The following is a 26849-nucleotide window of genomic DNA, read 5'->3' on the forward strand; positions in this document are numbered from 1 at the left end:
TCGAAAGTGTTGGTTTATTGTGTCAGCCCTTCAAAAAAATGTACTCGGTATCGATTGCGCAGATGCGCGACATCGAGCTAGATTTGAAGCCGGTATATAAATGACATACAAACTATAGTAAAATATCGATCATGTAAGGGAATTGCTGTAATTGTAACGCAGCAAAATAGTGAAATGCGAATAGTGAGAATCTACGGCATCTACATTTTTTCACAAATATAAAAATATCAAGTGGTTAAAAACAGCGATTGTTTATGCACGCATGGAATATACTAAAATCTTAAGTGCAGAAGTAGCAGTATAACTAATTGACATAAAAACGTGTAATTTAGAAATATTGCTGCGGCCACACCATACCACAAGTGCTATATTAAACAGCTTTTTAAAGAAAAGCTCTCTCTAACAAAATAATAACGGTAACTCTGTGAGTGGAGTTGTCCGTTACCAAGGCAACTGTCAAAGGAACAAGTGAATTATTTATTAAATATATGAAATTCATTGCATAACGTTAATTAAAGCGGCTTCCGATGACGCGTTCTGTTTACGACGTGCAACGCGACTTTGCATTGAGCAGTGGCCTACGCTCTGAAATCATTTGGGATGCGTAAGTTGATTTACTATTTTTGGTCTTACAGTGTTAAACAATATCGCTTGTAGATTGTCAGCAGATCAGGCGGATGTATTGCAACAAAAAATTGCAAATCTTATTGGTGTACACGAAACAAAGATAACGCGAAAAGTCGCGCGACAAAGACAGCAAGTGTTCGATAATGTCTGGCAACAAAGGAAATACACAAATGACGTTTTACTCTCGGCTATTATCTACGTATTGGTCACAAACGAAACTGACCCGGAATTGGCCATGCAATCCACAAGCTTCACTTGTCATCCCGTGATACGCACCCGCAAGTGTGTGATGGAGGATGAGGAGGATAACAGCGATTGCTGCTGCATGATCTTTATTGATGAACATGGTCGAGTCTATGCCAACTGGAGGCAGTACGTCTATAACAACACACTACCCAAGGGCACAATGATAGCGCCCAGTCAGGGTATCTATCGTCTCACCAATGATGTGGACACTGGTGTCCATCTGATGGTGCATGCGACACCAGCGTCGCGTGTCAAGTGCAAAGTACTCAAGGCCAGCGACACTGTGGCTACAATGGGAGGCCTAGCAGCCAGTTTACCAGTTGCCGCTGCTCTGGCCATGCCTGTGGCGCCTCCTTTACTACTTGGAGCCACCGTTGTTGGTGTGACTGCAGCCGCTTACAGCACTGTGCGCTCGGCCAGCGGTCTCTTTGACCGCCATCGTTATGGGCAATCCAATTCGCTGAGCGATAATGAGGCACGCAACAGCTGGCTGGGCGTGGCTGGAGGCGTTGTTGGTCTAGGCGCCACTGGTGCCGCTAATGCGCTCAGCGTGGTGGGATCAGAGGCGCATGCGGCTGCTCAATTGGCCGTGAAGGGCATCAATGTGACGTCCATTGTCATTTCCGGCACGGGTGTGGCCAACAGTGCCTACGATTTGTATCTGGTGAGTGAAATTTAGACGAGTTCTATATTGATTATATGCCGTAAATAGTTTCAAGCGAATTTTCATTTTGTTTGAGACATGTTTCATTTTCATTAACTATTGGTTGAACTTTTTGTTTATAACATATAATATATACAAGCTTAGTATAGATTATTTGTAACGTATTCTCTGTTGACACATAATATTATAGGAAAACTGTTAAAGAAAATTGATACATTTAATGTTATTGGGTATCCGGGTTTTGTGAACTTGAAAGTTTATTACGCCACAATGTACTGCACGTCTTAAATTATATTAAATTGTATAATTTTTTTCTGAAAATTAGTATCGGATATTTAACAGTGAAGCTGAACAGTTACTTAGAATATTTTCATGTTGAAGTTTGTTATTAAGACTATAATTTATTCTAGAAAATCAGCGACGATGAGCCATTGAGTGGAATCGATCTGCTGCAGCTTGCCTCCAGCTTGATCATCTTCACCCACTCCATAAACAATCTGCGCTTGGCCAACGAGGCGACCAATGCCTCCGACTTACGCTACGCTGTGCGCAATCAAACCAGGTAAGCAAGCGCTATATGAAATTATTACTTATGTGCTAATGTTGTGCCTTTTTAGCAAAATCTTTGGACAAATCGCTAATGAGTCGGCCATGCTACAGAGTAGAGATGCTGCCACCCAGAAGTTTGACTTTGTGCGCACCCTCAATGATATACCCTACAAGGAGGTGTTGCTCAGTGCCCTTGGTGCCTACAAGAACTTAAGCGATCTGGGCGCCGCTTTGTTGCCCCATTTGATAAGCTCGAATGAAGCTGGAGAGACGCAATTGAATGTCGAGTTTCTGGCCAAGCAGTTTGGTCCAAAGTTTGTGCAGCACATCAGCAACTGGAACAACTTGTTGGATGTTCTGCTTGCCCTAGGAAGATACTTCTCTGAGCAGACGGTGCAGCTGCTTATGCAGCTGACACGCAGTTTTCTTGAGCAAAATGTGGATGGCATAGAGTGCACCCTAAAGACATTTCTATCAACGGAAGCCGTGCTCTATCGCATATTGATGGAATGCCTGCAAAATTATAAGGATTTCACATTGGAGTTGTTAGACCAAAGTCGCGAACCGATTCTTGCAGGCGTTGCTACATATTTTGAATCCTTGCAGCCGAATAACACGGAGAACTGTCGAAGAATCAAGTGTAAGGATTGTCCCGGTTTCTATCACCTCAAAGAAAAGTAGTCCAGTGGGAGTAATTAATTAAGCTTCCAATTTAATTTACATATTAATTCGACATTGTAATATAATTACTCTGTTGAATACAGTACGCACAAATAGTTTTAGATAATTCTATATTTCTCGAATGTGTAATGCAATTATACAATTGTTATATTTACTAAAACATATTTATGATACAATAACAAATGGTGCGAACTTTGAAATAAAAAGTATTTCAAATATACCACTTTCCAGCTTAGTAATCGGGTATCGATTGTCGATTACCACAACTAATTCGGAAATCAGATATGTTTTCGCCAGGTGGCGCTGCACTAAGCGCTCAAATTGCTGAATTTAAAAATAAACTGCTAGATCAAACAGGACCTAAACGACTGATGTCGCTCACGTGCATTTCTTTGGAGCTGGAATTGACGCGTATGGTGACCTCGAACAACACATTTTTTGGCTGCGTCAAAAGCCGCAGACGATAAATGGAGATGCGAGGATCATCAGCCTTATTACGTTTGGCTACAAGCCCCTTTGAGATGCCCACCAAAGTCTTTGGCTGGACATCATACAAATTGCGTACGAAAACATTTTTGTGAAAATAATCTACGAGGTACTCGAAGGCTAGTTGAGCCATCATTTCATCGTTCACTGAGTTTGCCTTGTATTCGCTATAGGACCAACAGGTACACCAATGATCACCAATGGCCACATGCTCGCAGCTTCTGTTGAGCGGCAGTGGCAGTAGCAAACTCTGACAGTTGGGGCAATCCTGTGCTCCTCCCATCCCCTCCAAACTGTTGCGTCCACTCAGCGAAAGTATATGCTTGAGAGTGACATGTAAATCGTAGGGATTACTTAAGCGCTGCCTGTTAACTTGGAGCGCCTTCACAAACTCTGGATGCGCCCGCCTCAACGACGGCGGCAACCAGATAAAGAGAAAGGGTAGACGCTCCTCCAGCCAGCTCAAGCTGCTCATTCGAGTAGGAAGCTGATGCGTGCCATGATCACTCAGCAGCACCACAATCGTATGATTCATGGTCCCTTGCTCTACCAGACGCTTCAGGTACTTGGTCATATAGCTGTCCATGGCGCTTGTGCGTGAGATGCGATACCCATGACTGTGTGTGTTTGTCCAGAAGAAGCCAAAAAAGCTATCGTTGTGATAGCGTTGAGCAAACTCCAGCGCATAGTTGTAAATGTGCTCCGATGCGTGTTCGTACCCCAGACACACCTGATACTCCTGGCCAGGCTGCTGACTTACGTCCAGCCACTGTTCTGCGGCAATCAAATACGGCCGCAAATAGTAATCGACGGGCGACTCCCGGAAACCTCGCATTCGCAGATTGAACGTATTGATGGACACCGCATCCTCGCCAAAGGCAGTCACATAACCCAGTTCCCGATACAGCTTCCAGATGAAATCGCACTTGTCCAGACCACCAATCAAATAAGGATTACAGTGCTCCATGACGCTGTTCAAGGTTCGACCCGTCAAGAAAGCCAAAAGATTGGGCAATGTGTTGGCCGCAATCTGCAGTAAAGGATTGAGTTGGCAAATTATTTCAAAATTCTTAATAGTTAAAAGCAGTATTTAACATTTTAGGTAATTTGATTATTAATGTTACTTATAATACTTATTTACAAAAATTACTACGCACTGCCTAATTATTCTGAAAAGGTACCAAATTAAAATACTAAAATATACCGAGGACTAGTATATCGATATACTAAGTACTATACGCAATGGTATATTTAAAAATCTAATAGTATATTATTCTTATTATTAAATTACAACATTAAAATACTAAAATATACCGAAGAATGGTATAGCGATACTATTAGATTTACTATAGAGTTGTAGTATATAGTACATCGATATACAAGTCCTCGGTATATTTTAGTATATTAGATTTGAAATATACCATAGATTATACTATTACAAATCAATATATCAGGAAAATACAATTAATCATAATAAAAATTACGTAGTTCGCTAAAATACTAAAATATACCGAAGAATGGTATAGCGATATACCATTAGATTTACTATAGAGTTATAGTTATAGTATATAGTACATCGATATACCAGTCCGCGGCATATTTTAGTATATTATATTTGAAATATACCATAGATTATACTATTACAAATCAATATATCAAGAAAATACAATTAATCATATTACAAATTACGTAGTTTGATCGACTTGTGTGCATACCTTGTTGTAGGCGGCCAACTCGAACCAGCCATTTAGTTTGAGATATCTGTAAGTGGTGGGCATGGCACGCATCAGATTCAGTCGCGAGATGGTATCGATGCCCAGCATGAGCACACTGGGTGGCTTTTCCTTTGTGCTCCGCCACTGCTGCAGACGCTGACGCAGATCACTTCGCTCCGGGACAGTGGCATGAGCATTGGTATAGATCAGTTTATCCTTGGCATAGCACTCAACGAGGAAACTATCGAAGTCATTGGACAACTGAACGCTGCCCTTGAAGTGTTTGCATTGCCTCACATTCACTACGTTGTCGTTCTCTCGCTCGACTTCCATGTAGCAACATTTGAGAGCGGCTGCTTGTGGTGATCTCAACTCTAGATCGATCTGCAGATGCCATTGATAGGCACTCTCATTTATGCTCAACACATAGTGCTCCAAAGATTCGTTGTACTTCACCCATGTCAGTGGCTGCAATTTGGTGCATGGTTTGTACTTGCCAAGTCGAAAGTCTTGCATCGATTCCTTGCTGAATGGCGAGGGATCGGGAATGCGACAATAATCAGTGTCCACCACGTAGCGATTCTTTTCGATGCACTGCAGCAGCGGCAGCAGCAACAGCAGCAATATCAATGCAGTCAGCCAATAGATTGTAGTGAACATTTATTACTTGAAATCAATATTCAACTGAACTGAAAGCCAGCGAAGATCTACACTTTAAATTCCTTTTGAACACACTTTGCAGCTGCAGCTGTTTCGCTTTCCAGGAAAGGAAAAGAAGCCCTTCTAATGCTTAGACTCGATTGCAGCTTTCTTACATTCTGTTTCATCACATTTATTGCATCAGCAATGAAATTGGGTTGCTATTAAAGTTCTTAATAATAATATAAATCCTTTCCTTTATAAGCTTAAAGAAAAGAAAAGTTGTAATTGGCGTTCTTTAAAATAATAATGTCATAATATATTATTTCGCAGTTGAGAAAAATGACTAATTTTTAAAACAAATCTTCTATATAAAGTTTAGTAACTTAGTTTTTGTTTTTATACCCGCTACCCATAGGGTAGAAGGGTATTATAACTTTGTGCCGGCAGGAAATGTATGTAACAGGTAGAAGGAGGCATCTCCGACCCTATAAAGTATATATATTCTTGATCAGCGTCAACAGCCGAGACGATCTAGCCATGTCCGTCTGTCTGTCCGTATGAAACACTGGATCTCAGAGACTATAAGAGATAGAGCTCTACTTTTTTTTCGACAGCATTTGTTATATTTGCACGCAGATCAAGTTTGTTTCAAATTTTTGCCACGCCCACTTCCGCCCCCGCAAATCAAAAAAGTCGAATAACAAGCGCAATTTTAAAGCTAGAGTTGCGAATTTTGGTATTTGGTATAAAATTTGGTTGCGATCAGGTAAAAATTGTCGAAGTTATTAAAGAAATACTTTTGTATGGGCCAAACGCCTACTTACTAAGGGTCTTAGTTGCTTTGGCCGACAATCTGGTATATTGTGCCGTCTATGGTATATTTTGAATGCGGTACTATATCTATATACCAAGTATACTATTTGGCATATTTTTAGTATTTTTATATATTCGGTATATAATATTTATTCAAAATGGGTAGCGGGTATCTCACAGTCGAGTACACTCGACTGCCACAGTCTTTCTTACTTGTTCTTCTTTATATGGAAGCATTGATTTTGGAAAATTTAAAAAGTTTATAAATCTCTTTACCCAATTTCTGTCGTCGATGAAGTTTATCAAAAACATAGGTTGAAAATATCTAACTAGAAAAATGAAAATGTATGTTATTAAAATAAAGTGTAGAACATAAATAAAAAAAATTTATTTTGGTTTTTATACAGAAATGTTTATTTAAAATGTTTACAAATAAGTTGAAATTCAAATAAGTTTTGTCCCACTTTATTTTGTTATTTTATGCAGATTTAATAATTAAAAATAAATAAAATTCCCATTATTTTTGAAATTTTAAACATTTTGTATTAATAACTAATAACAATGTCATTATTAATATTTAAAATTGTTATTCTCTTTTTTCAAAAAATGTGGAATATTCAATATTCTGTAAATTACAAGTTAAAAGTTTCTTGCAAGAGTTATACGAAAAATATTAAAATTTATAAATACTTCCTAGTTTTTTAGAATTTAGAATAATTTAAGGGAATATACATTATCTATCTATATCTTTATTCCGGAAAAAATCTTTTTGATTTTACAAATATGTTCTTTTTACCCAAAATCCCTGTGAAAATCAATAAAAGTCAAAATTTGTGTTGATTGTGAAAAAAATATTGTATATTAAAAATAATAAATCCGTATATATTCATGTTATGACACATTTAAGATATGTATGTAGATAGATTTGAGTTAGTCCTAGGCGCTAAACTTATCACTTGATTAATTTATCTAAGTTTTGTTGTTTTTTTATGTAATACTGTGGCAAGATTCGATGTCCGGGAACTGAGAATGGAACCGGGACAACGAACAAGGTACTCTATAAGAGTGAGCGCGACTTAAACATATAGAATATCGAATATCCAGATGTATAAAGATAATAGTAATAGTAAAAGTAGTTATAGTTAATTGTAAATGGACGGAATCCGTTGCTGACTAGCGAAGAAGAAGAAACAGTTGAAACCTTTATTTAACAGAAGAAATCCTCGTCGCACTGATGAAAGCAGCAATAGGAAATTCCTTTGTACGCTTGAATCGAATTGTCGCGACGGAATCGTGACTTCATCTCCGGATGCTTGCGGGGCTTATAGCGGGGCTTCACATCCAGATTCACGAGCTTGTGATAGTGCGCCTTGCTGACCTTGAGGTAGCCACCCTTTGGGAAGCTGCTGCGTCCGATAAAGTGCTCATGTTTATGCGATTTACCATCTGTAAATGAAAGAATGATAAAAATGCAAATAATGTTAATTAATACGTATTATTTGTATATCCAATAACTATACGGTCGTGGAGTATTTTGAATGACAAGCGAAAAATGTAGATGAATATTTTAGTAAGTCTGTCTGTCTGTCCGTCTATAAAAACACCAAGATCTCATGGAGTATAAGAGCTAGAGCTATAAAACTTTCTGACAATAATGCTGAGTATAATATGAAAGTTAAGTAAATAAATAATTAAGTGCAAATATACTTAATTTGCATATTTTAGTTTTAGTTTAGTGTTCTGCAATTCCAAATTTATGCAATTAAATTTACTGACAATAATGCTGAATATAATAATTTACAAATTAGGTATATTTGTATATTTCAGTATATTTTATTTTAGTATATTTTTGTAATATGAAATTTAAGTTAGTGACTTGAATTTTAACCATCCTCATTAATTAGTTGTTAAGTGTTATATTCCCCTAAAATTTCCCACGTGGTATCTCAAAGTCGGGTACACTCTACTGCCACCTTTTTATACCCGCTACCCATAGGGTAGAAGGGTATTATAACTTTGTGCCGGCAGGAAATGTATGTAACAGGTAGAAGGAGGCATCTCCGACCCTATAAAGTATATATATTCTTGATCAGCGTCAACAGCCGAGACGATATAGCCATGTCCGTCTGTCCGTCCGTCCGTCTGTCCGTCTGTCCGTCTGTCCGTATGAACACCTAGATCTCAGAGACTATATGAGATAGAGCTATAATTTTTTGTCGACAGCATTTGTTATGTTTGCACGCAGATCAAGTTTGTTTCAAATTTTTGCCACGCCCACTTCCGCCCCCGCAAATCAAAAAAATCGAATAACAAGCGTAATTTTAAAGCTAGAGTTGCGAATTTTGGTATTTGGTATAAAATTTGGTTGCGATCAGATAAAAATTGTCGAAGTTATTAAAGAAATACTTTTGTATGGGCAAAAACGCCTACTTACTAGGGGTCTTAGTTGCTTTGGCTGACAATCTGGTTATTGTGCCGTCTATGGTATATTTTGAATACGGTACTATGTCTATATACCAAATATACCATTCGGTATATTTTTTTAGTATTTTTGCAGTATATTTGGTATATTTTGAGAAAATACGCAAAATATATTTCTTTTATTCAAAATGGGTAGCGGGTATCTCACAGTCGAGTGCACTCGACTGTAGCTTTCTTACTTGTTTGTACTTGTTTTTGTCTTGAACTTGCGCCTTGACAACGGTTAAGTGGACAATCGGAACTGCATTATTGTTAATCGCATTTTTTTGTGTTTACTTTATGAAAACGTGTTTCGATGCAGTTCCGATTCCGATTCGGATTGCGATATCGATGCCGTTTTCTTGCCTGGAGTTGAGTGACTCTGTGACCTTAATTAGTTTTAGTATTTGCGAGTTCAACTTACGCATTAATTCGTTTACATGTCGATGATGGCTGTAGTCCAGTGAACGCCTCTCTCGGCCCTCATCCTGCTGGAACAAACGCTCGCAAGCCTCTCGGGCAAATGTCTTCATCTTCTCCAGCGAACAGTAGCCATGCGTTGTGCCGACAAAAAAGCTGGCGAGGATCGCAAAGAAAAGCATCAACTGCAACGAGAGAAAAATCAAAACTAAAATTAAAATCATTTTCTAAATATAAGCGGGTCAAGCAACCAGATATCAGTATCTGTATCTGTATGTGGATTAACTGCTTTGGATGACGCCAGCTGGCAGCTGCTTCGTGACGTGCTTCGTCGTCGTCGTCGTCCTCGGGTTGTGGCCAACAAAGTGGGTCACAAGCGAGCATCAAACTGGAGCGCATTTGCAAGTCGTCGCAGCCCATTTGGGCATTTTTAATGTGCGAAACTTCCCCGCGCTAAATGTTATGCAATAAGACACGGCAGGTAGAGGCATTTCCGCAATTTGATTAGCCAGAAACAAACAACAACCACAACAACAACAACGATCGGCAAATATTGAGCGCATTATGCTTATTTTTGCAGTTTCTTACAGAGAGGGAGAACAAAAGCGCATTTGTTGTCATTTATTTTTAGCCCGCTCCCCGATACAGGTGATCATACGGTGGATGTTGTTTGCAGACAGGTTTGAGTGGCACACACCCCTCTTTGAGCCACCGCAAACAACAACAACAAAAACGACTCAATGGAAATTGCAAAGCCAATTAGAAATATTCCACAAGCCAACAAACTAACTAGATTGCACTGCTTAATGTTTATATTAATCTAACATTTTAATTAATTTATTAACTTACCTTTATGCGCATTTTGTATTTGTTGTTCTTTTAGTTTTGTGTATTTATTTTCTTTAAATTCCACTTGAACTTTTGCCCCACTGGCAAACACTGCGTATACGTGTTTTTTTGATTTGCTTTTGGTTGTGTATTTGTATGTAACTTTATTTGACGTTTTTTTTTTGGCGGTTAAACGAACGCACTGCACCACCGTACCACCGACCGTTACCTGATAAGCTGCGAACCTCAAATGAAAGCTTCACCCAAACGTTGTTAGCTTTTATACGCGCACAAAAATATGCAAATCGCAAAACAGAGCGCGCAGGAGCAGCGCACAAGAGCGAGCGAGCCAGGCAGCCACTCAGAGAGCGCGAGCAGGCCAGGCAAACAACAGCAGAGGCAGCGCGAGCGAGAGAGAAGCAGCAGCAGAAGGAGGTGGAGCGCAACAATGTGTAAGTGCAAAGGCGCGCCGGCGCCGCAGCTTTGGCTTTGCCTTTGACTTGTGCTTAGAAAATTAAGCAGTGTGGACATGAAAGGATGCGCATTTAATTAACTAAATCTTTTTTTATTACCTGCTTCGCTCATTTTTTGTGGGTGTTTTCGCTACGAGCTCACATTCATTATAAATGGCGCCAATCAACTTGCTTTGCTGATAATCAATACACAAACATTGCTATTTTTACCGGCATCTAATCTAAAACACCTTGAAACTGTAATTGTCATGTAATGAGGAAACCGCCAAGGCGTTCAACCTCAACAAAAACACACACAGACCTGCGCTGTGGGAGAAAGTGACTGATTGAGTGAGAAGTTAAACGCGTGGCTAGCTGCCGGTGATGGCTGCCAATAGAGTGTCGAGTATCTCGAGTTACCTTGTTGCTAGGGGAATTCCGTTAGCCAAGCCTCACGCACGTTGTGCGTTGTTGTGAAATTAGTATGAGTATTTCATTCATAACAGCGTCACGAGTTTACGCCTGCGTATTTATTGTACTATAATAACAGCTCGTAAATGACTGTGCTGTTAATTAACATAGTCATAGCATACTAGTAGACAGCAATGCAGTTTTTTGTAAAAGCATCGTGTCTGCATGTGCAGCAGCCACACTGCTGTGTTTTGGTTCAAAGAGCTTTAGTGCAAATGTGTGTGTGTGCGAGAGTGTAAGTGAGAGTGCGCCAGCAAGGCCAAACCGCTCTCACTCTCATTTCTTGCATGCACTCTCACTTTTGCTTGTGCGCTCATGTGCGTGCGCGCGTAAGTGTGAGTGAGAATGCAGCAGGTGGTGGTGCAGCAGCAGCAGCAGCCGCAGCATTGACGTTATACTGACATTGAGAGCTTTAACGGTTGTTCTTAATCGCTTCGACGTCAGATTTGTATGCATATTGCTGCTGGGGCGGCAATTATTTGTCTAATTTTACTTTTATTGGCTGGTCACATTACAGCATACGCATGCGCATGTGTATTTTTGGCAGTGTACGTTAATGTTGGTTTTGTTTGGTGTTGGTGTTGTTGGTGTCAATGCACACTTTCGGCCGAGTTTTGTTGTCGCTTTGGAGTTTTGGGCTGCCGCACATGCGGAAACGGGTCGTATGCGCAATGCGTGAGTGCATTTTTATTTTACGACGCAATTGCATTTTACATACTTTTATTTGCAGTACGTGTGTTTGGTGTGCTCTTGTGACAATTGCAATTTTGAAAATCTAACGATATCAACCAGGCACGTTGCGGAATCCCAATAATATTCGCAATATACACACACACACATAATGAACGAGCAAGAATGTGAATACAAAGTGGCTTTGGCATTTACTCAAATATGCATTTTGTTGTTTTTGTTGTGGCTTGTTATGATCTAAAAATTCGCGTGAAACTGCCCAAGCTTCTCAATCTAATCCCGCTCATTCATAAATACTTCATTCTATACTCACACATATCCACACACACGCATAAGATGCTACGTATTTCACAACCTGATTTAAAGAACACGCCACTTGCCTGCTGCTGCTGCTGGCTTCTCATCATGTCAACGATCTTATGCTGTATGTTGTGCTGTGCTGTGTGTCTCATTATCTCATTCTTATTCGTCGCGTACTTACCTGATGGACACTGATCGTCCAACACAGCCAATTCAACCTCATCTCGCTACCGCTTCAAAGGTGACCATCTCACCGTTCACCGCACTCTCTGCTCGTCTCGACATTTGGGCTGCCCAAAAGCCGAAATAAAGAGAACAACAAACTGGTTCTCATTCTAATAGTCGATAGCATCATCACTCGGTCGCACTGGTGTCTAGACGAGCTTGGTCCTTGGCAACAAGACAACAAGCAAAGAAGGGCCAATGTCTGCTGAGCGTGTGATCGTGTGGGTTCCTCTGCTTCGCTCTTCCTCAGTTATTGTGTTCGCCTCCTTGTTATTGTTGTTGTTTTTTCGGAAGGCGTGCTCCTTGAAGAAAAGGCGAAAGTGGTGCGTCACGTCCGCGTCTGACTCCGGCATCAAGCAAGAACACCACAATTTGCCGTTTACTCTTTTTCCAATCCTCCTCTGCCTTAGCGGTCTCTCAAAGAATTTTTTATTTTTATTTTTTTGTTTTCATTTTTTTTTGTCTTTTATCTGCACGAGTTCAAGAAACTCTGCACATTCTCAAGGAATGCTCGAATTTCTAATGAGCAGCAGCCCGTGAACGACAAACCGACATTCTTATGCTCTTTCACATAATTCCCATGTATGTCGACTAATTGGAATCAGAAATTCGCAGACAGCCATGACTAATGTGCTACCAATGCCAAGTTAATGGCTAATAAAAGCACACACATTATTGCTAAACTAATTGGAATTGGCTATTAAAGCAGCTTAGTCATGTTTTGGCCAACATAAATCACACCGCGCGTATATGACAGATTAGTATTTCAAAAGCAACCGCCAATTGAAATCGTAAGTGAATTACTAGCTAGAGGGCGCTAGCAGCTGGCGCCATCTTGTGTTAACTAATGTTAACAACAACAGCTGTTACGCATTATTTTGTAGTCCGCGTTTTTATACGGAGCACACAGAATAATAAAATAATGTTCGCAGCAAAAACACGGAATTTAGTGCGTAAAACTCACCTACCAGGCAACTGGAGCTGGTGCCGCTGGAGCAGCAGCAGTAACAAAACAACGGCAACAGCCGCTGCACCGGATGTAAACGCCAATCAACGACAACAGCTACTCAATGATCTTGCGGAGCCTTTGGTAACCAACAGCCGGCCAACGATTGATCCCAAAGAAACGAGCATAGTGCTATTTCCCGGCCAGGGCACACAATATGTGGGCATGGCCAAAGATCTACTGCGTTTCCCAGGCGCACGACGCATCTTTGAGCTGGCCAACGAAGTGCTCAAATACGATTTGCTGAAGATTTGCCTGGAGGGACCACGGGATAAACTCAATCGCACCGAATACGCACAGCTAGCTGTGATGGTATCCTCACTGGCCGCCTTAGAACAGCTGCGCGAGGAACGTCCCAAGGCCATAGAAAACTGTGTGGCAACAGCCGGCTTCAGTCTGGGCGAGATTACGGCGCTTGTCTTTGCCGGTTCGCTGCCCTTTGACAAGGCCTTAAAGCTGGTGCAAGTGCGTGCCAATGCCATGCAGTTGGCCTGTGATCAGCGACCCGGCGCCATGGCCATGACCATCTACGGACCCGATACAAATGTGGGCGAAGCGTGCGCCAAGGCGCAGCAATGGTGTCTGGATCGTGGAGTAGAATCGCCATACTGTGGCGTTGCAAATTATATGTATCCGCATTGCAAGGTCATCGCTGGCAATGTGGAGGCCATTGAGTTCCTAGAGCATCACGCCAAATCGCTGAAGATTCGCCGCATGAAACGTTTGGCGGTCAGCGGCGCATTTCACACGCCGCTCATGGAGAGCGCGGTGGCACCTTTCGCCAAGGCATTGAGCAGCATTCGACTAGAGGATCCCATCATAAGTGTCTACTCGAACGTGGACGGCAAGCCGTACAAACATGCCTCGCACATCTTGCGCCAGCTACCCAAGCAGATTGTGCGCCCGGTGAAATGGGAGCAGTCGCTGCACACGATCTACGAGAGGCAACAGGGCGTAAATTTCCCACGCACCTTCGAGTGTGGACCCGGCAAGGGTTTGCTGCAGGTGCTGGACAAGGTGAATGCCAAGGCAGCCCAGTCGGCTCACAATGTTATAGCTTAATCTTAATTACGATGTATAAAAAAAGTGTTTAGCATTTTGATTTATGAAAATTATGTGTATTTTCTTTCGCTAAAAGAAGTAGGAAAAGCTCAGAAATGCGAAGACAACACCAGATCAGATCAGGATTAGTTGAAAGTGTAGCGGGAGTGTAGTTGGTATTGTTCCAGTTGTTGTAGTTGTGATTAAGTTTTGTAATCTCTTGTGCTCATGCGGTGCGCAAATGCTGCGCCCTTGTTCTTGCGAAACCTTTCAAACGGATCGTTCAGATTGTTGCCCACGCCCTGGAAGAATTGGAAATTCGAAAGTTATCTTGCTCTAGCATCGTCTTGCTCCTCCTTGATGCGCATTAGGCTGCCATCGACTTCGTCTGCTTCGTACCTTGTACATGTCCTTGCGATCGCGCACCTCGCCACCCGAGATGGGCGTATCAATTCCCTGATTTTTCGACCCAAGGCCGGTGCCAGTACCAGCCCAACCCATTTTCATGAGCATCTGGTGGCCCTTATTGGTCTCCTCTATGAATTCCTGTGGTTTGGCAAAACTGCTGCCACTGCAAGTAATAAGAAGTGTAATAGCAATGAAGGATGGCAAAATTTGATGTGCTTACAAGAAACTGGGTGGCGTGGGAGATCTGTCGCGTTCCACGCGTCTGGAATTGTTGTTGGCACTCGCTCCGGCACCGTTGTTGCTGCTGTTGTTGCTATTGTTACTGTTGTTGTTGCTGCTGTTGCTGTTGTTTCGCTCCGCGCGATTCTCGCGACTATTGTCACGTTCATGACGCGGCGAACGATTGCGCGCCTTGCGATTGCTGCCACCACCGCTACCGCCTCCTCCTGCAGCTCCAGCAGCTCGATTTCTTTGCGGCGGCGGCGTCAGCGCACGTTCGATGGAACGCGATTTGGAGCGTGAACGGGATCTGTTGCGATTAGCGGGCGAGCGGGAACGTGAACGACTTCGACTCTTGGAACTGCAAAATAGAATTAGATACGTTATAATTTACTGATGATGCTCTAAAGTTGCATGTCTCATACCGATAACAGCGCTTGTTGCTCTTCTTTGTCTTCTCCAGCACAATGGGACTGGGCGAGCGGGATTTGGTGCGTGTGCCATTCTTGATTTCCTCCTCCTTTTGCTTGCGTGCCGCATTCTTCACCTTGTAGTACTCATATAGGCCCAGCTTCTCCCAGCCCTCGCTGTAAATGAAATGCAATAATCAGTGCCAATTCAAAATTCCATCTTCACGTTACACTCACTTGTCTCTGGGTCGATCGTGCGACGGCGCCGCATAGAAGGCATTCAATGCATTGGTCAAGCGCTCGCTTTGCGGCGCCGGCGCTGGCAAACGAATGTCCGTCGAGTCCAGCGGCTTGTAGTTGTAATCCTCCAGACGTATCAGCGGCACTATGAGACCTGCTGGCAGATCATAATACGGTGCGGTCGGCACTTGCGGTTCCTGAGACGGCGCCATGGCAGGCTCAACGGACTCCAAGCTGCGATGCTTTAGGTCATCAAGGTCCTGCTGCTGCTCATCGGGTCGCTGCTGCAACACCACATTAATGGCCGCATTCAGTGCACCAATATCGACGCCACCATCAACTGGTTGCCCCAAGCTACCGAGCGGTAGTTGAGCAAATGGCGGTGGCGGTTGTTGCGCCTGCTGTGGATGTTGCATTTGTTGCGACTGGTGTTGTTGTTGTTGTGGCATTGGTGGTTGTTCATCGGGATGCCTCTGCTGCTGCTGATGTTGCTGCTGTTGTTGTTGGTGCTGCAGATGCATCACAGCCTGTATAGCAGCATTCAACACGCCCATATCCACAATTGGCTCGCCCCCAGGCACTTGACCAGGCATCGGCGGATATTGCGTTGGCGGCGGTGGCTGTTGTTGCTGCTGAGGCGGCCCTTGGCCATGCAAGGGTGGCGCTCCAAATCCTGGCGGCGGCTTGGACATGTCCGGAATGAAGAAGTTCGGTCCGCGTGCATCCACAAAATGATTGCCAGGCTGCGGCGGCAATTGCGGCGGCGGCTGCTGTTGTTGTTGTTGCTGTTGGTAGCCCGCATACATGTTGTTAACCGGCGGCTGCGACAGATCATGATTTGGCGGCGGTGGCGGCGTGTTCATGTGCTCCTGATCCGCACCTGGCATTGCAATACGCTGTGACATCAGAGCTGGTATTGATTTATTTTGCGGTGTTCCAGGCGGCACCTGCTGCTGCTGTTGTTGTTGTTGCTGTGGTGGCGGCTTTTGGGCGACCAGCAACTGCTTCTCCAGCTGCAACTTTTGCTGCTCTAACTGCGCGATTTGTTGCGTCGCATGTTGCATAAAGATCTGATGCTGTTTCTGATAGCTGCAAGAGGAATATCAAATTAGAATCAAAGTGAAATAATTGAATTGTGCCACTCACTTGTCTAACGTGGCTTTGGTGCTCTGTGAGTACTTGGCCACAATGTCATGATGCGTGTTCTGCACATTCGTTTTGTACTCTTGCATTGAGGAGTCCGGCGATTGCAGTTTCGAGATGACACACGCATCAAAGAACTTGGCCTTGGACTCCCACAGTGAGAGCAACTTCGACAGCTTTGTGCGTTGATCACTGCTGGCAACTAAAGGAAGAGGTTTTATTAAATGAATATCGAGAAATAAATTTACAATATTTGAAATGCTTACTCAAATCGGCGCTGCAGAACATCGGTATAACGACGTTCTCGAGATTGTTCTTCAAATCGCTGATATTTTTACGCATACTGTAAATAGATTATGGCCGCTTAAGCAAAAGTCTCGTCGATGGTCAATGGTTTTGTCTGTCTTTCATTTGTCTGTCAATCATGTCCAGTCTCTTATAAACTAAGCAACACAGTTCTTAAGAAATTCTCTCACTCTGTTACTTAGTTTTTATACTATTTTTGTGTGTTTGTTGCTTGTGCGAACTTACCAATGATGGAGTATATCATTAACTAAATATATAAGATGCAATTTTTGCTGAAACGTTGAACCATTGACCAAAGCCCTAAAAATAAATTAACAAACGAAAAAACATATTTTTGTCCATTTTTCTCTGAGCGCACACAACAACATTTTGCCAAAGGTGTTTGTTGTGCTGCATTTTATGAACTGTGCTTGTTTTTTGTACTTTCAATACGTCTTTGTCTTTTTTGGTTTAGTGTATTTTTAGTGTGTGTGTGTGTTAAGTTTATGTTGTGTTTATTTATGTTAAGTATCTTATCTAATGCCTAACTAAGCTCAATTGTTAATGTTTTTTTTTTTTGAGAGTCGAGTTCGGAAATAAACGTGCATCGTTTGAATGTTTTTTTTTCTAAAACGAATCAACGAATCTCTCTCGTTTCTCGCTCGACGAGTCAGCGACACGTTAGTTTTTTTTTTATTCGCCAATATGGACTCGCTCTTGCATCATATCGCGTTAGATTTTCAATTTGATTTCGTTTTTTGCTCACACACACGTTTACGTTTACCACACTCGTTGAAAGAAAGAAACACAATGTTAATTAATAAATGTTGAAAAGATCATTAATTATATATAAACTGAGGCATACTTCTTTAAAAGATATTGTAAAACGACATTGATTTTTGCGCTGTCGGTTGAATGCTGTAAAATCCAGTTCTTGCCTAAAATTGCAATATCAAACGGGTTACTCATATTATCATTATTGTCTCGGGGCAAATTAAGTTAATATATTTTTTTAAATACTTTGTTTTTTTTTTTTATAAAAATAATTTGGAATATTTGCGCTTTGTCTAGCTCAAAAAAGTTAACTGACATACATATAGTTTAAGGCTTAACAAACTAAATATTAACCCAGTCTGGTGGAATCTGGTTTGTACTATATAAGGAAGTATATGATATGTTGTGCATATTTACCTGCTGAGATGCTATCCTTGGTGCAGGACTCGATAATCGGCTGAAGCACTGAATCAAATTCCCTCAACACGATACCCTGCTCGTTGGCCAATTGCTCCAGTTGCGTTGTCTGCGCCGTCGCCATCGCATCGTCGATTTGCTTTGTCTTTTGCGTCATCAGCGCCTAAAGGTTTCATTCACAGTTTTACGCATTCATTTTTGAGATCATTTTGGTGTTCAGGTGTTTAGATGTTTCGTCGGTTGTTTTGGTTGGATTATTGAACGCACGCATCACAGAAAGATTTGCGATACGTTTTAGTATTTTTTTCGAATCGATCAAATGCGACAACAAACGAGAATTTCGTTTGCAACAATTGGGTTTTGTGTTTTGAACACACACATTTGTTATCAGTTGGTGGTATGAAGAGTGGTTTCGTTATATTTTTGTATTTTTTGTTTTGTTTTTTTTTAATTTTTGTTTTATGTTTCAAAAAATATACAATAAAGCAAAAATTTAATGTAGCATTGTAAAATTGTTAAATTCGATAGTTATAAAAAAAGTAACAGAATAAAAATAGTCAAATACTTCTTTTAAGTACAAATGGTAAGCTGTAACAATATTGCAAGTAGTATATGTAAAGGAGGCCCAAACGTGTAGTGACAAATCAGGGGGAATCACACAGATCACACTGAAGATACATTTGACTACCGATGCAAGTCACGACGAAAAAGTTGTAAAAAGTCACAGGAAGTTTCAAATACAATTTGCATTTTGGGTTTAATTGAAAATTAGATTTTCAATTTGAAACAGATGAATTTTAATAATGTTGAATGGATACGGTAGAAATAGGTGATAAATATATAGGGATTTCTGACCCAAATGTAATTACTAAAAGCAATAACAAAGTACCAGGAATAATTACAATTTCCCGGTTCTTTTGTTTCCGATTTTTCCAAAGAAGGAGCTAAATAGTGACTGAACTTCAAACTATTTACAATTCTTATTGATTTTTTAGATTGAGACAACAAAATCTTAGCCTATAGATCAATTGGAATAAGACTGAAATGACTAAAATCCTTAGATACTTTAGAAATGACTGCTTACATTTCTCTAAGGGATTTAAAATTGTATTGGAAGAGTGGAGCAAATGCACATTATGCCATTTACTGATTACTTGAAGTAAGAGCAATAGAAACGGAAGGATAACAAGAGTATCACAAGCCCATAGAGCGAGAATTTTAAACGAAATTTCAATTCGAGATTGCAACTGCTTTCCTTAATGATAAATGTAGGTTTTTTTTGCAAAAAAGAGAAGTCACGCCTGCTACGAGAAGAGAAGGAGCAAGTACTGGATTTATTTACCGTATGTTGTGCAGAAAGATTCGCATCCGATTGCTTGATTTGTTCCCTTAGCGTATTCTGTTGCATTTTAATGGCCTCCAATTGAGTGGTTAAATTCAATGTCAACGCTGTTCCGTTAGCTGCTGCGGCTGTCACTTGAGGGTTGGAAGGGTTTGTGGCATTGGCATTTGGTGGCCACAAATGCTGAGATTGTTGCATTGCGCCATCGGACGACTGTTGTTGTGGTTGCTGCTGTTGTTGTTGTTGTTGCTGCTGCTGCGGCGCATAGTGAACGTGATTTGGCGGTGGCTGTTGCATATAAAGCGGACCACTTGGCATGCCTGCTCCTTGCTGTTTCAGCACTATATGACGAAAATGACGGAAATCTAGCAATTAACCAACAATATATTGACGACGCCTACTTACTTTGTTGCTCGGCTGCCACACGATATTGATAATAGTTGGCAAATTCGCCGCCATAGAGGAACTCGAACTTTGGATTGTTTTGCTGCTTTTGCTTGGTGATCGCTTCAAATTCGGGTCCATTGCGTGCCACAAATTCAGCCAATTTATCTATTATATTGCGTAAACTTGCATCTAACGGAAAGGGAGTATAAAAATATATCATCCATTTAGCTTTGCCATATATTTTGCATGTGTGTGTTGCCTTTTATGTGTGCGTGCGCAACGATTTTGCAGCATTGCTTTTATTATTTGTAGTTGCGAACTTACCTCTTGGCGGTTGTACGTCCATTTTGTGAGTTGTTTTACAAACTAGTTATTTTGTAAGGTAAGGCTTAAATAAACATAACTTTTTCTACAGTTCTATTCAAAGACTTTTTTGCGGCGGCCGCACAATTTTTTTTTATCAATTGTTCTTCCTCTTATTTTTATCAAGACGCCATATTTAGAGCTGGCATTTGTTACGATACATACAATGTAAAAGCAGCCTATCGATAAGTAACGATAAGTTTCCGCATCGAAATCGAACGTACGAGCTTATTGCTGGTTTCGTGTTTTTTTTATTAGAAAACCTGCCAGTCATTCAAATTGCATTTCTCTTTGATTAACGCAAAAAAAGACAAGACAACAGAAAGAATTCATAATGGCAGTACGTGTAATTAACGACGAAGCGCATTTTCAAGCGGAACTAACCCAAGCGGGCGTTCGCCTGGTTGTCGTTGATTTTACGGCAGCATGGTGCGGTCCTTGCCAGCGAATTGCGCCAGTTTTCAACACGTTTCCCACCAAATATCCCAAAGCCATATTCCTTAAAGTGGATGTGGATAAGTGCCAAGACACGGCTGCCGGCCAAGGTGTGTCGGCAATGCCAACGTTCATATTCTATCGCAATCGCAGCAAAATCGATCGCATTCAGGGCGCTGACGTCATGGGATTGGAGGCCAAGATTCAGGAGCATATTGGCACTGGCGGCGCTGAAGAAGCTGGCGAAGATTACGGCCAGGGCTTGGTGAGTACACAAATTACAGAACTTAAAGGGTAATGTCACTAAAACGTTCTCTTTCAGATGGAACTTAACACATTCATCTCGAAGCAGGAGTGCGAATGCTTGAACGAATCGGATGATCATAATCTGAAGCATGCGCTCGCTTCGGCTGGTGGCTACCTGCAATCGGACTGCGATGAACAGCTTATACTGTCCATCACCTTTAATCAGGCGGTTAAAATACATTCGCTGAAGTTCAAGGCGCCACCTCAATTGGGACCCAAGGATGTGAAGCTGTTCATCAATCAGCCACGTACTATTGATTTCGACATGGCCGAGTCTATGAGCAGTGTGCAGGAGTTAACGTATGGAAATAATCACAATAGTCTGCGTTAACTGTTTGTCTATAAAATCGATCTCTTTTTTAGCCTGGGCGAAAAGGAACTGGAGAATGGACAGCCGGTGAATTTGCGCTATGTGAAATTCCAGAATGTGCAGAACATTCAGCTGTTTATAAAGAACAATCAGTCGGGCGGCGACATCACTCAAATTGATTACATTGGCTTCATAGGTTCACCCATCATCACCACTAAGATGAATGATTTTAAGCGTGTCTCCGGCAAGAAGGGCGAAAGCCATTAATATCGAGTTTGAGTTAAATTTGATTGGTATTGATCTGTACTTTCGACTTACAATTAAGCAAATTAAAAAAGAAAACAGAATGCATTAACAAACATTGACAACAATGACTAACAACAAATAAAAACAATCAGCTGGCAATCATTAATATCTTATCTATCTATAGACTACTCTGCTGCTTGCCATCATTGAGTTCCTTGAGTAGCAATTGCCAAGCTCGCTCTGCCTGACTCTGCGTAAAATCATAATCCCATTGCGAACTAAAGATCACTTGCGATTTGGCCACAATATCTGCGTTGGCCACTTGATTGGCCAAACGATTGCGTGCCTCCGTCTCGCTTAAACTGTTGCGCTCCATCACCCGCTTGACCGCCTCCTCGGGTCGCACAATCATGGACCACACCTCATGACAATTGGATTCCCAGCCGGCTTTCAATAAGACAGCTGCTTCCAAGACAACAACTTGCGGCACTTGCTCTGACGCCCGAAGGTTTGCCAGACGCTTGTTCACCTCAACCATAATCTCGGGCCAAACAATTGAGTTAAGCAGCTGCAACTCTTTCGGATTGGCAAAAACTCGTGGTCCCAGCTTTGTGCGATCAATCCGTCCATTACCGCTCGCCAAGATGTCACTGCCGAAGTGTTGAACAATCTTCTGATAGCAGGGCTGCCCTGGTTCGTAGACATCGTGTGCCACCTTATCGCAGTCAATGACATGGGCGCCCAGCTTCCCCAAACGCTCGGCCATCTTGCTTTTGCCCGACGCTATGCCGCCCGTCAGTCCAATAATATAAGGACGTTTGGGCAGATTTGGACGTAGCTAGTAATTGGAAATATGTGTTAAATTTATATAAATGGATGTTGTGGTGTTTTTTACCTCAGGCTGTTGCCAACGTGTACCCAGCAGATCGATGCGAGTATTGCTCGAGCTGACCTTTGATTCATGTATGCCATCATTAACTTTGCTTTCCACAATATCAATGCAAAAAATATCCAGTTGGCAAAGCGCACGAGTTGCTCTTATCGTGTTGACCTTTTGTCCGCCATACAATGTCTCTTCACTGACGACAATCATGTCGAGGTTGGGATCAGTTTGCGTGGGCCCAAAGGGATCATCGATGGGCACAATCTCATATTGCAGTGTGTTATCAATATCCAAAAGGAACTCGCGCAACTGCGCAATACGCTCCTCCACTGGCAATATCAATTCAGACAGCACTTTATCTGCAAATTGAGTTAATACGTTAGTTAATGATTACATTCAAGTAACTGCTTGTCATTACGCTTGTTCATGGCCAATGTGGTGACGCCCACAACCAGACGTTTGCGTGCGCGCAACACAGCTTGAGTAAGGAATATCTTGTGGCCAATATGAATGCGATCGAAGGTGCCGCCTAGCACAACATTCGCATAAACCTTTAAGTTGGCTGACTCTGAATTCGACGGCAGTTGCACAGTAGTGCTGTCTTCTTCCTCCAGGAATATGGTGGGTTTGCTAATGTTGAGCGCTGTGCGCAGCCGATCGCAAAGTTCCGGCTGATGTGCGTCCGAGAATAATAAATCCACCGGCTTGCGTAGTTGTGTTACGGAATGTTGTTGCTTCAGTGGTGCTACTAACACACGCAGATCCATCTGATTGCCCACATAACTGCCACTATCCGCATACAATTGTGATATAAGACGACCCCAAACAGGTGGCGGCGGCGTTGGCGTCGTTTCGGCTACATTTAAATGAATGTATAGCGAATTTACGTATTTTTCAATGCTGCGCAGTGATTTGCCCAGTTGCTTAATGTTGGACACTACCAGCAGTCCCGTCGAGGCCATGTTGTTATAGCGGCTAACTGAAGTTTATTATTTGTTGTACTTTGTACCAGGTTTGTTGATTCTACAGTTCGTTTTTATCGATAAATTCTGCACATAACTGTCGCTCCATTTTCGATTTTCTTTTATTGTTGTGCTTTGGACCTCTCATTTTTGCGCAAAGCTATCGACAATGAAACTCATTTTTGCGTATCCTGTCTATCGCGTCTTTTGGAAAAATATCGATAGCAGCAGAACGACGCTGCTGTTTCACTCAAACGCTTGGCGTCCTTCAATAAATATAAACGAAAATTATATTTATCTCGGTTTTACTAGTTAGAACAATTTTTAAAATACAAAAAATTAAGCCTAAGCGCATTTGTTGTGTAAAATGGCCGAATATAAAGCGTTGTTCAAGTCACAATCGATTGTGCTAAGCCCGCGCAATCACAATAAACTAAACCGGGATCGCCTACGCGTCGAACGAGCGAAAAAGCGCGAAGAACGCTTTCAAAGCAATCGTAAAATGGACAAAAGTCCTAGTCCAAACAATATGTTAGAGGAGCAACAAAAGCAGCCACAACACGAAGACCAGACAGCCAACACAGCGCAGGGCAATCAGGAGAATCAAAATCCAGTGAATAATAGCGATGCACGCAAGCAAATTTATCTGCAGCGTTACATCAAATGGAAGGCGGAAAACAAGCAAAAGGCAGCGCCCCTAGAAACTAGACAAGCGGCTGCGACAACGACAGCCGAGGTGTTTGTGCCGCCCAAGCGACGCTCTCTGTACGTTGTGCTCGACACCAAGTCCAATAAGACAACGGAAATCAAAGCGGAGAAAATCCTTGCATTGGAGCAGCCGCCAGCCAAGGTGAAGCCTACTGTGAAGCCCATTCAAGTGCCCACAGTAAAACCTATTGGAGTGCCTACAACAAAGCCCACTGCGAAGCCCATTCAAGTGCCCACAGTGAGGCCCATTCATGTGCCCACAGCGAAGCCCATTCAAGTGGCCACAGTGAAACCCATTCGACAGCTGACAGCAACAAAGGCATCAGCTATTGTTGTGAACAAACCCAAGCCAGCAGTTGCGGCAGTAGTGAAGAAACCATGGCAACAGACTGGAGCAGTCGTGAAGCAGCAGCCTCTGGCCACAGCTAGGCAACCGCAGCCGCTCAAGAAGCCGATGTCCGTTGTAAGGAAACCCGTAACGCGCCCAACACCAGCTCCAGCTACAGCTGTAGGAGCCACAACTGCAATAAAGGCTAGCAAGCCCACTAACTTGATGACGCAGCCATTTGAGAGGCCCACAAATACAGCCAAGATTGTAAAGCCGCTACGTGGAGGTGGCGTCGGAGGCGGTGCTGCTGGTAAATTCAAGACTACCGCGCCAATCAAAACACAAAGAAGTCAAGCACTCGCCGATCTTTCCACGCGCATGAAGGTGAAGAAAGAAGTGCCCGTGCATAACAAACAAAAGATGATTGAGAAGCGTGCGAACTTTAAGCAGGAGCTACTGCAAATCGCCTCGGAGGAGCAGCTGCCCGACACACCAATAGAGATTCTGGTCGTTGAGAATCCATTTCAGGCGCAGGCCACATCGACACAGTGCAGGAACAACAACAGCAGCCAGGATCTTTTGGAGGCTTATCGTGATATCACCCAGCTGAGTCCAGTCTCAGTTAATGAACAACCTAAAACAGTCAAACGGCAATTGATTCCACCAGCCACGAAACAGCAGGCAGAAGCTGCGCCTAAACCGGAGGAAGAAACAAAGAAGAGATTCAATTTTGTGCGCTACTCCGAGGCCAATTCCCTAATAGAATCGCCAACTCCGGAAGCGCAAAGCACGCTGATGCCTCAAGAATCGGGTAAGTATTACAAAAAATTCGTATAAACTTCTCTAATCTCCTATTGTTCTTTTAAGATTGCCCTACTGAGGACAAGACAATTGTGGCACAAACGCCGCCGCCATCATCTGCACGTCCCAACTATCTGAGTCCCTATGTGAGCGTGTCGCGTGGCAAAGTCAATTCACACACGGAGCGCCAGAAGCGCAACAGCATGTATCTGCAGGATGAAAAGCAACCAGAAACACCAGTGGCAGTGCGTCGCACTCTGGAGTCGGTGCACTACTTTCGCATGCAGCTGGATAGTGAGATTAGACGATTGCACGCGTTGTGCGATGAGTGGGATTCGTACAGCGGACAGCATGAGGAACGTTTGGCGGAATCGGGTGGCAAGGATATGATTGATGCTGCCATTGGACAGACAAAGCTCTTGACCAGCAAGAAACTAATGCAGTTTAGCGGCCTCATCGATCGCTGCGAAGCGGGTGCAACGGGTGTTGGACTGCGGCCCAACGATGGCAGCGAGGCCACCAAACCGGTGATGGCCGAGGACTTGGGAGGGCTGGTGGGATATGATGCGATTGCAAAGCGATAATGTGGATAAGCGCTTCAATAATTTGGTGCGCTGGAAAGCCAACGATTGGCAGGATCCCGATGCCATTGCCGTAGCACCCAAGCCTAAGACGAAGGCAAAGGCCAAGCCTAAAGTGGCAGCCAAGGCGAGCAGCAATATAAAGAGTTTTCTACGCAAAGCACTGGCCGAAAAACGCAAGGCAGACGCAGCGGCCTCAGATCAGCAAACGACGAGTGTTGAAACACCGAAGAAACGCATAATTGTAGTACGCGATCGTAAATCCTTTTCGCCTGCTCGCACCGTGCTGCGTCTCTCTGTTGGAAGCTCTGGGCGGAGATCGAGTGGCAGCAGCGGACGTCCATCAATTGGCGGAAACACCTTGTTGAAATCTGCTCTTTTGGGGGGCGGCAGCCGCTGAGGAGAAAGCACGACAAGCGACGCCGCCATCGCCACCGGCGCCGCTGCCTGTTGCGACACCAAAGCAACGCATGTCCATCTTGAAGACGCCGGGCACCAAGAAACGTGAATCTGGGATACGTGGTGTCGTTTTCAGTGCCAAGAAGAAAGTGCGTCGCTTTCAGTTTACAGTCGAGGAGGGCAATGTGAGTAGCGATGATGATGACAAAACGGTCCACGGCGTCGACAAGCTGGAAGATTGCGAGGAGGACATGTCAATGGAGAAGAGTTCGTCGCTAAACAATCAGACCATTCAAAACATTAATGCAGCGGAAGCAGCAACGCCGGAGGGTGCATTACGCACGTGTGTGCTGCGCAGTCGAAGGGTTCGAATGAGGCCGTCGTCTGAGTTTATGTAAAATTTTTACAAAATGTCGCTTTTAGATTTGAATAATATGTGTTAAGACTTTGTTTATTTATAATTGTGTTTGCATTTTATTGTCATGTTACTTATATTCGCATATATTCATAGGGATATGATTTAATGTTTACAATTATTATCTTTTTCTCAATAAAGTATTAAATCAAATCATCAGTTAAATTCAAA

The 26849-nt window shown here is 42.7% G+C and overlaps 8 protein-coding genes across 9 annotated transcripts; 4 read left to right on the forward strand and 4 right to left on the reverse strand.

Moving 5' to 3' along the window:
* The first annotated feature begins 158 nt into the window (after window positions 1–158).
* On the forward strand, window positions 159–2987 carry LOC132792661 (uncharacterized). The gene is made up of 4 exons (XM_060802099.1): window positions 159–604; window positions 658–1537; window positions 1948–2099; window positions 2155–2987. The coding sequence occupies exons 1-4, from the start codon at window positions 528–530 to the stop codon at window positions 2765–2767; spliced, it is 1722 nt and encodes a 573-aa protein (XP_060658082.1). The 5' UTR covers window positions 159–527; the 3' UTR covers window positions 2768–2987.
* LOC132792659 (uncharacterized) lies at window positions 2779–5640 on the reverse strand. Its single transcript, XM_060802098.1, has 2 exons — window positions 4969–5640; window positions 2779–4283 (listed from the first exon to the last, which is right to left on the reverse strand). The coding sequence occupies exons 1-2, from the start codon at window positions 5626–5628 to the stop codon at window positions 3117–3119; spliced, it is 1827 nt and encodes a 608-aa protein (XP_060658081.1). The 5' UTR covers window positions 5629–5640; the 3' UTR covers window positions 2779–3116.
* A 1647-nt stretch (window positions 5641–7287) lies between these two features.
* LOC132792842 (uncharacterized) lies at window positions 7288–10392 on the reverse strand. Its single transcript, XM_060802346.1, has 3 exons — window positions 10153–10392; window positions 9308–9488; window positions 7288–7869 (listed from the first exon to the last, which is right to left on the reverse strand). The coding sequence occupies exons 1-3, from the start codon at window positions 10162–10164 to the stop codon at window positions 7631–7633; spliced, it is 432 nt and encodes a 143-aa protein (XP_060658329.1). The 5' UTR covers window positions 10165–10392; the 3' UTR covers window positions 7288–7630.
* Window positions 10393–13098: 2706 nt separating this feature from the next.
* LOC132789029 (probable malonyl-CoA-acyl carrier protein transacylase, mitochondrial) lies at window positions 13099–14365 on the forward strand. Its single transcript, XM_060796760.1, has one exon. The coding sequence runs from the start codon at window positions 13117–13119 to the stop codon at window positions 14335–14337; it is 1221 nt and encodes a 406-aa protein (XP_060652743.1). The 5' UTR covers window positions 13099–13116; the 3' UTR covers window positions 14338–14365.
* Window positions 14366–14380: 15 nt separating this feature from the next.
* LOC132789025 (calcium homeostasis endoplasmic reticulum protein) lies at window positions 14381–20434 on the reverse strand. 2 transcript variants are annotated; one of them, XM_060796757.1, is made up of 13 exons: window positions 20266–20429; window positions 19960–20130; window positions 19555–19895; window positions 18213–18375; window positions 17887–17959; window positions 17268–17342; window positions 17003–17079; window positions 16740–16938; window positions 15591–16682; window positions 15369–15530; window positions 14945–15304; window positions 14716–14887; window positions 14381–14618 (listed from the first exon to the last, which is right to left on the reverse strand). In XM_060796757.1, the coding sequence occupies exons 1-13, from the start codon at window positions 20285–20287 to the stop codon at window positions 14520–14522; spliced, it is 3006 nt and encodes a 1001-aa protein (XP_060652740.1). In that variant the 5' UTR covers window positions 20288–20429; the 3' UTR covers window positions 14381–14519. The 2 variants fall into 2 exon arrangements, 1 of the variants encoding a protein (XP_060652740.1); XR_009632672.1 differs by lacking the exons at window positions 14381–14618; window positions 14716–14887; window positions 14945–15304; ... (1 more) ...; window positions 15591–16682; window positions 17887–17959 and having other exon boundaries at window positions 16920–16938; window positions 20266–20434.
* Window positions 20435–20520: 86 nt separating this feature from the next.
* Window positions 20521–21767, forward strand: LOC132789031 (thioredoxin-like protein 1). Its single transcript, XM_060796763.1, has 3 exons — window positions 20521–21004; window positions 21062–21345; window positions 21409–21767. The coding sequence occupies exons 1-3, from the start codon at window positions 20639–20641 to the stop codon at window positions 21620–21622; spliced, it is 864 nt and encodes a 287-aa protein (XP_060652746.1). The 5' UTR covers window positions 20521–20638; the 3' UTR covers window positions 21623–21767.
* LOC132789028 (bifunctional coenzyme A synthase) lies at window positions 21636–23527 on the reverse strand. Its single transcript, XM_060796759.1, has 3 exons — window positions 22903–23527; window positions 22497–22843; window positions 21636–22439 (listed from the first exon to the last, which is right to left on the reverse strand). Exons 1-3 carry the CDS (start codon window positions 23444–23446, stop codon window positions 21780–21782), a joined length of 1551 nt encoding a protein of 516 aa, XP_060652742.1. The 5' UTR covers window positions 23447–23527; the 3' UTR covers window positions 21636–21779.
* Window positions 23528–23681: 154 nt separating this feature from the next.
* LOC132789027 (guanylate kinase-associated protein mars) lies at window positions 23682–26849 on the forward strand. Its single transcript, XM_060796758.1, is given in 4 exon segments — window positions 23682–25293; window positions 25350–25828; window positions 25830–26246; window positions 26248–26849. Coding segments are annotated over 4 exon segments (2790 nt in total). The 5' UTR covers window positions 23682–23813; the 3' UTR covers window positions 26662–26849.

The sequence above is a fragment of the Drosophila nasuta genome, chromosome 3 (assembly GCF_023558535.2).
Source record: "Drosophila nasuta strain 15112-1781.00 chromosome 3, ASM2355853v1, whole genome shotgun sequence".
In the NCBI taxonomy this organism is placed as follows: domain Eukaryota; kingdom Metazoa; phylum Arthropoda; class Insecta; order Diptera; family Drosophilidae; genus Drosophila; species Drosophila nasuta.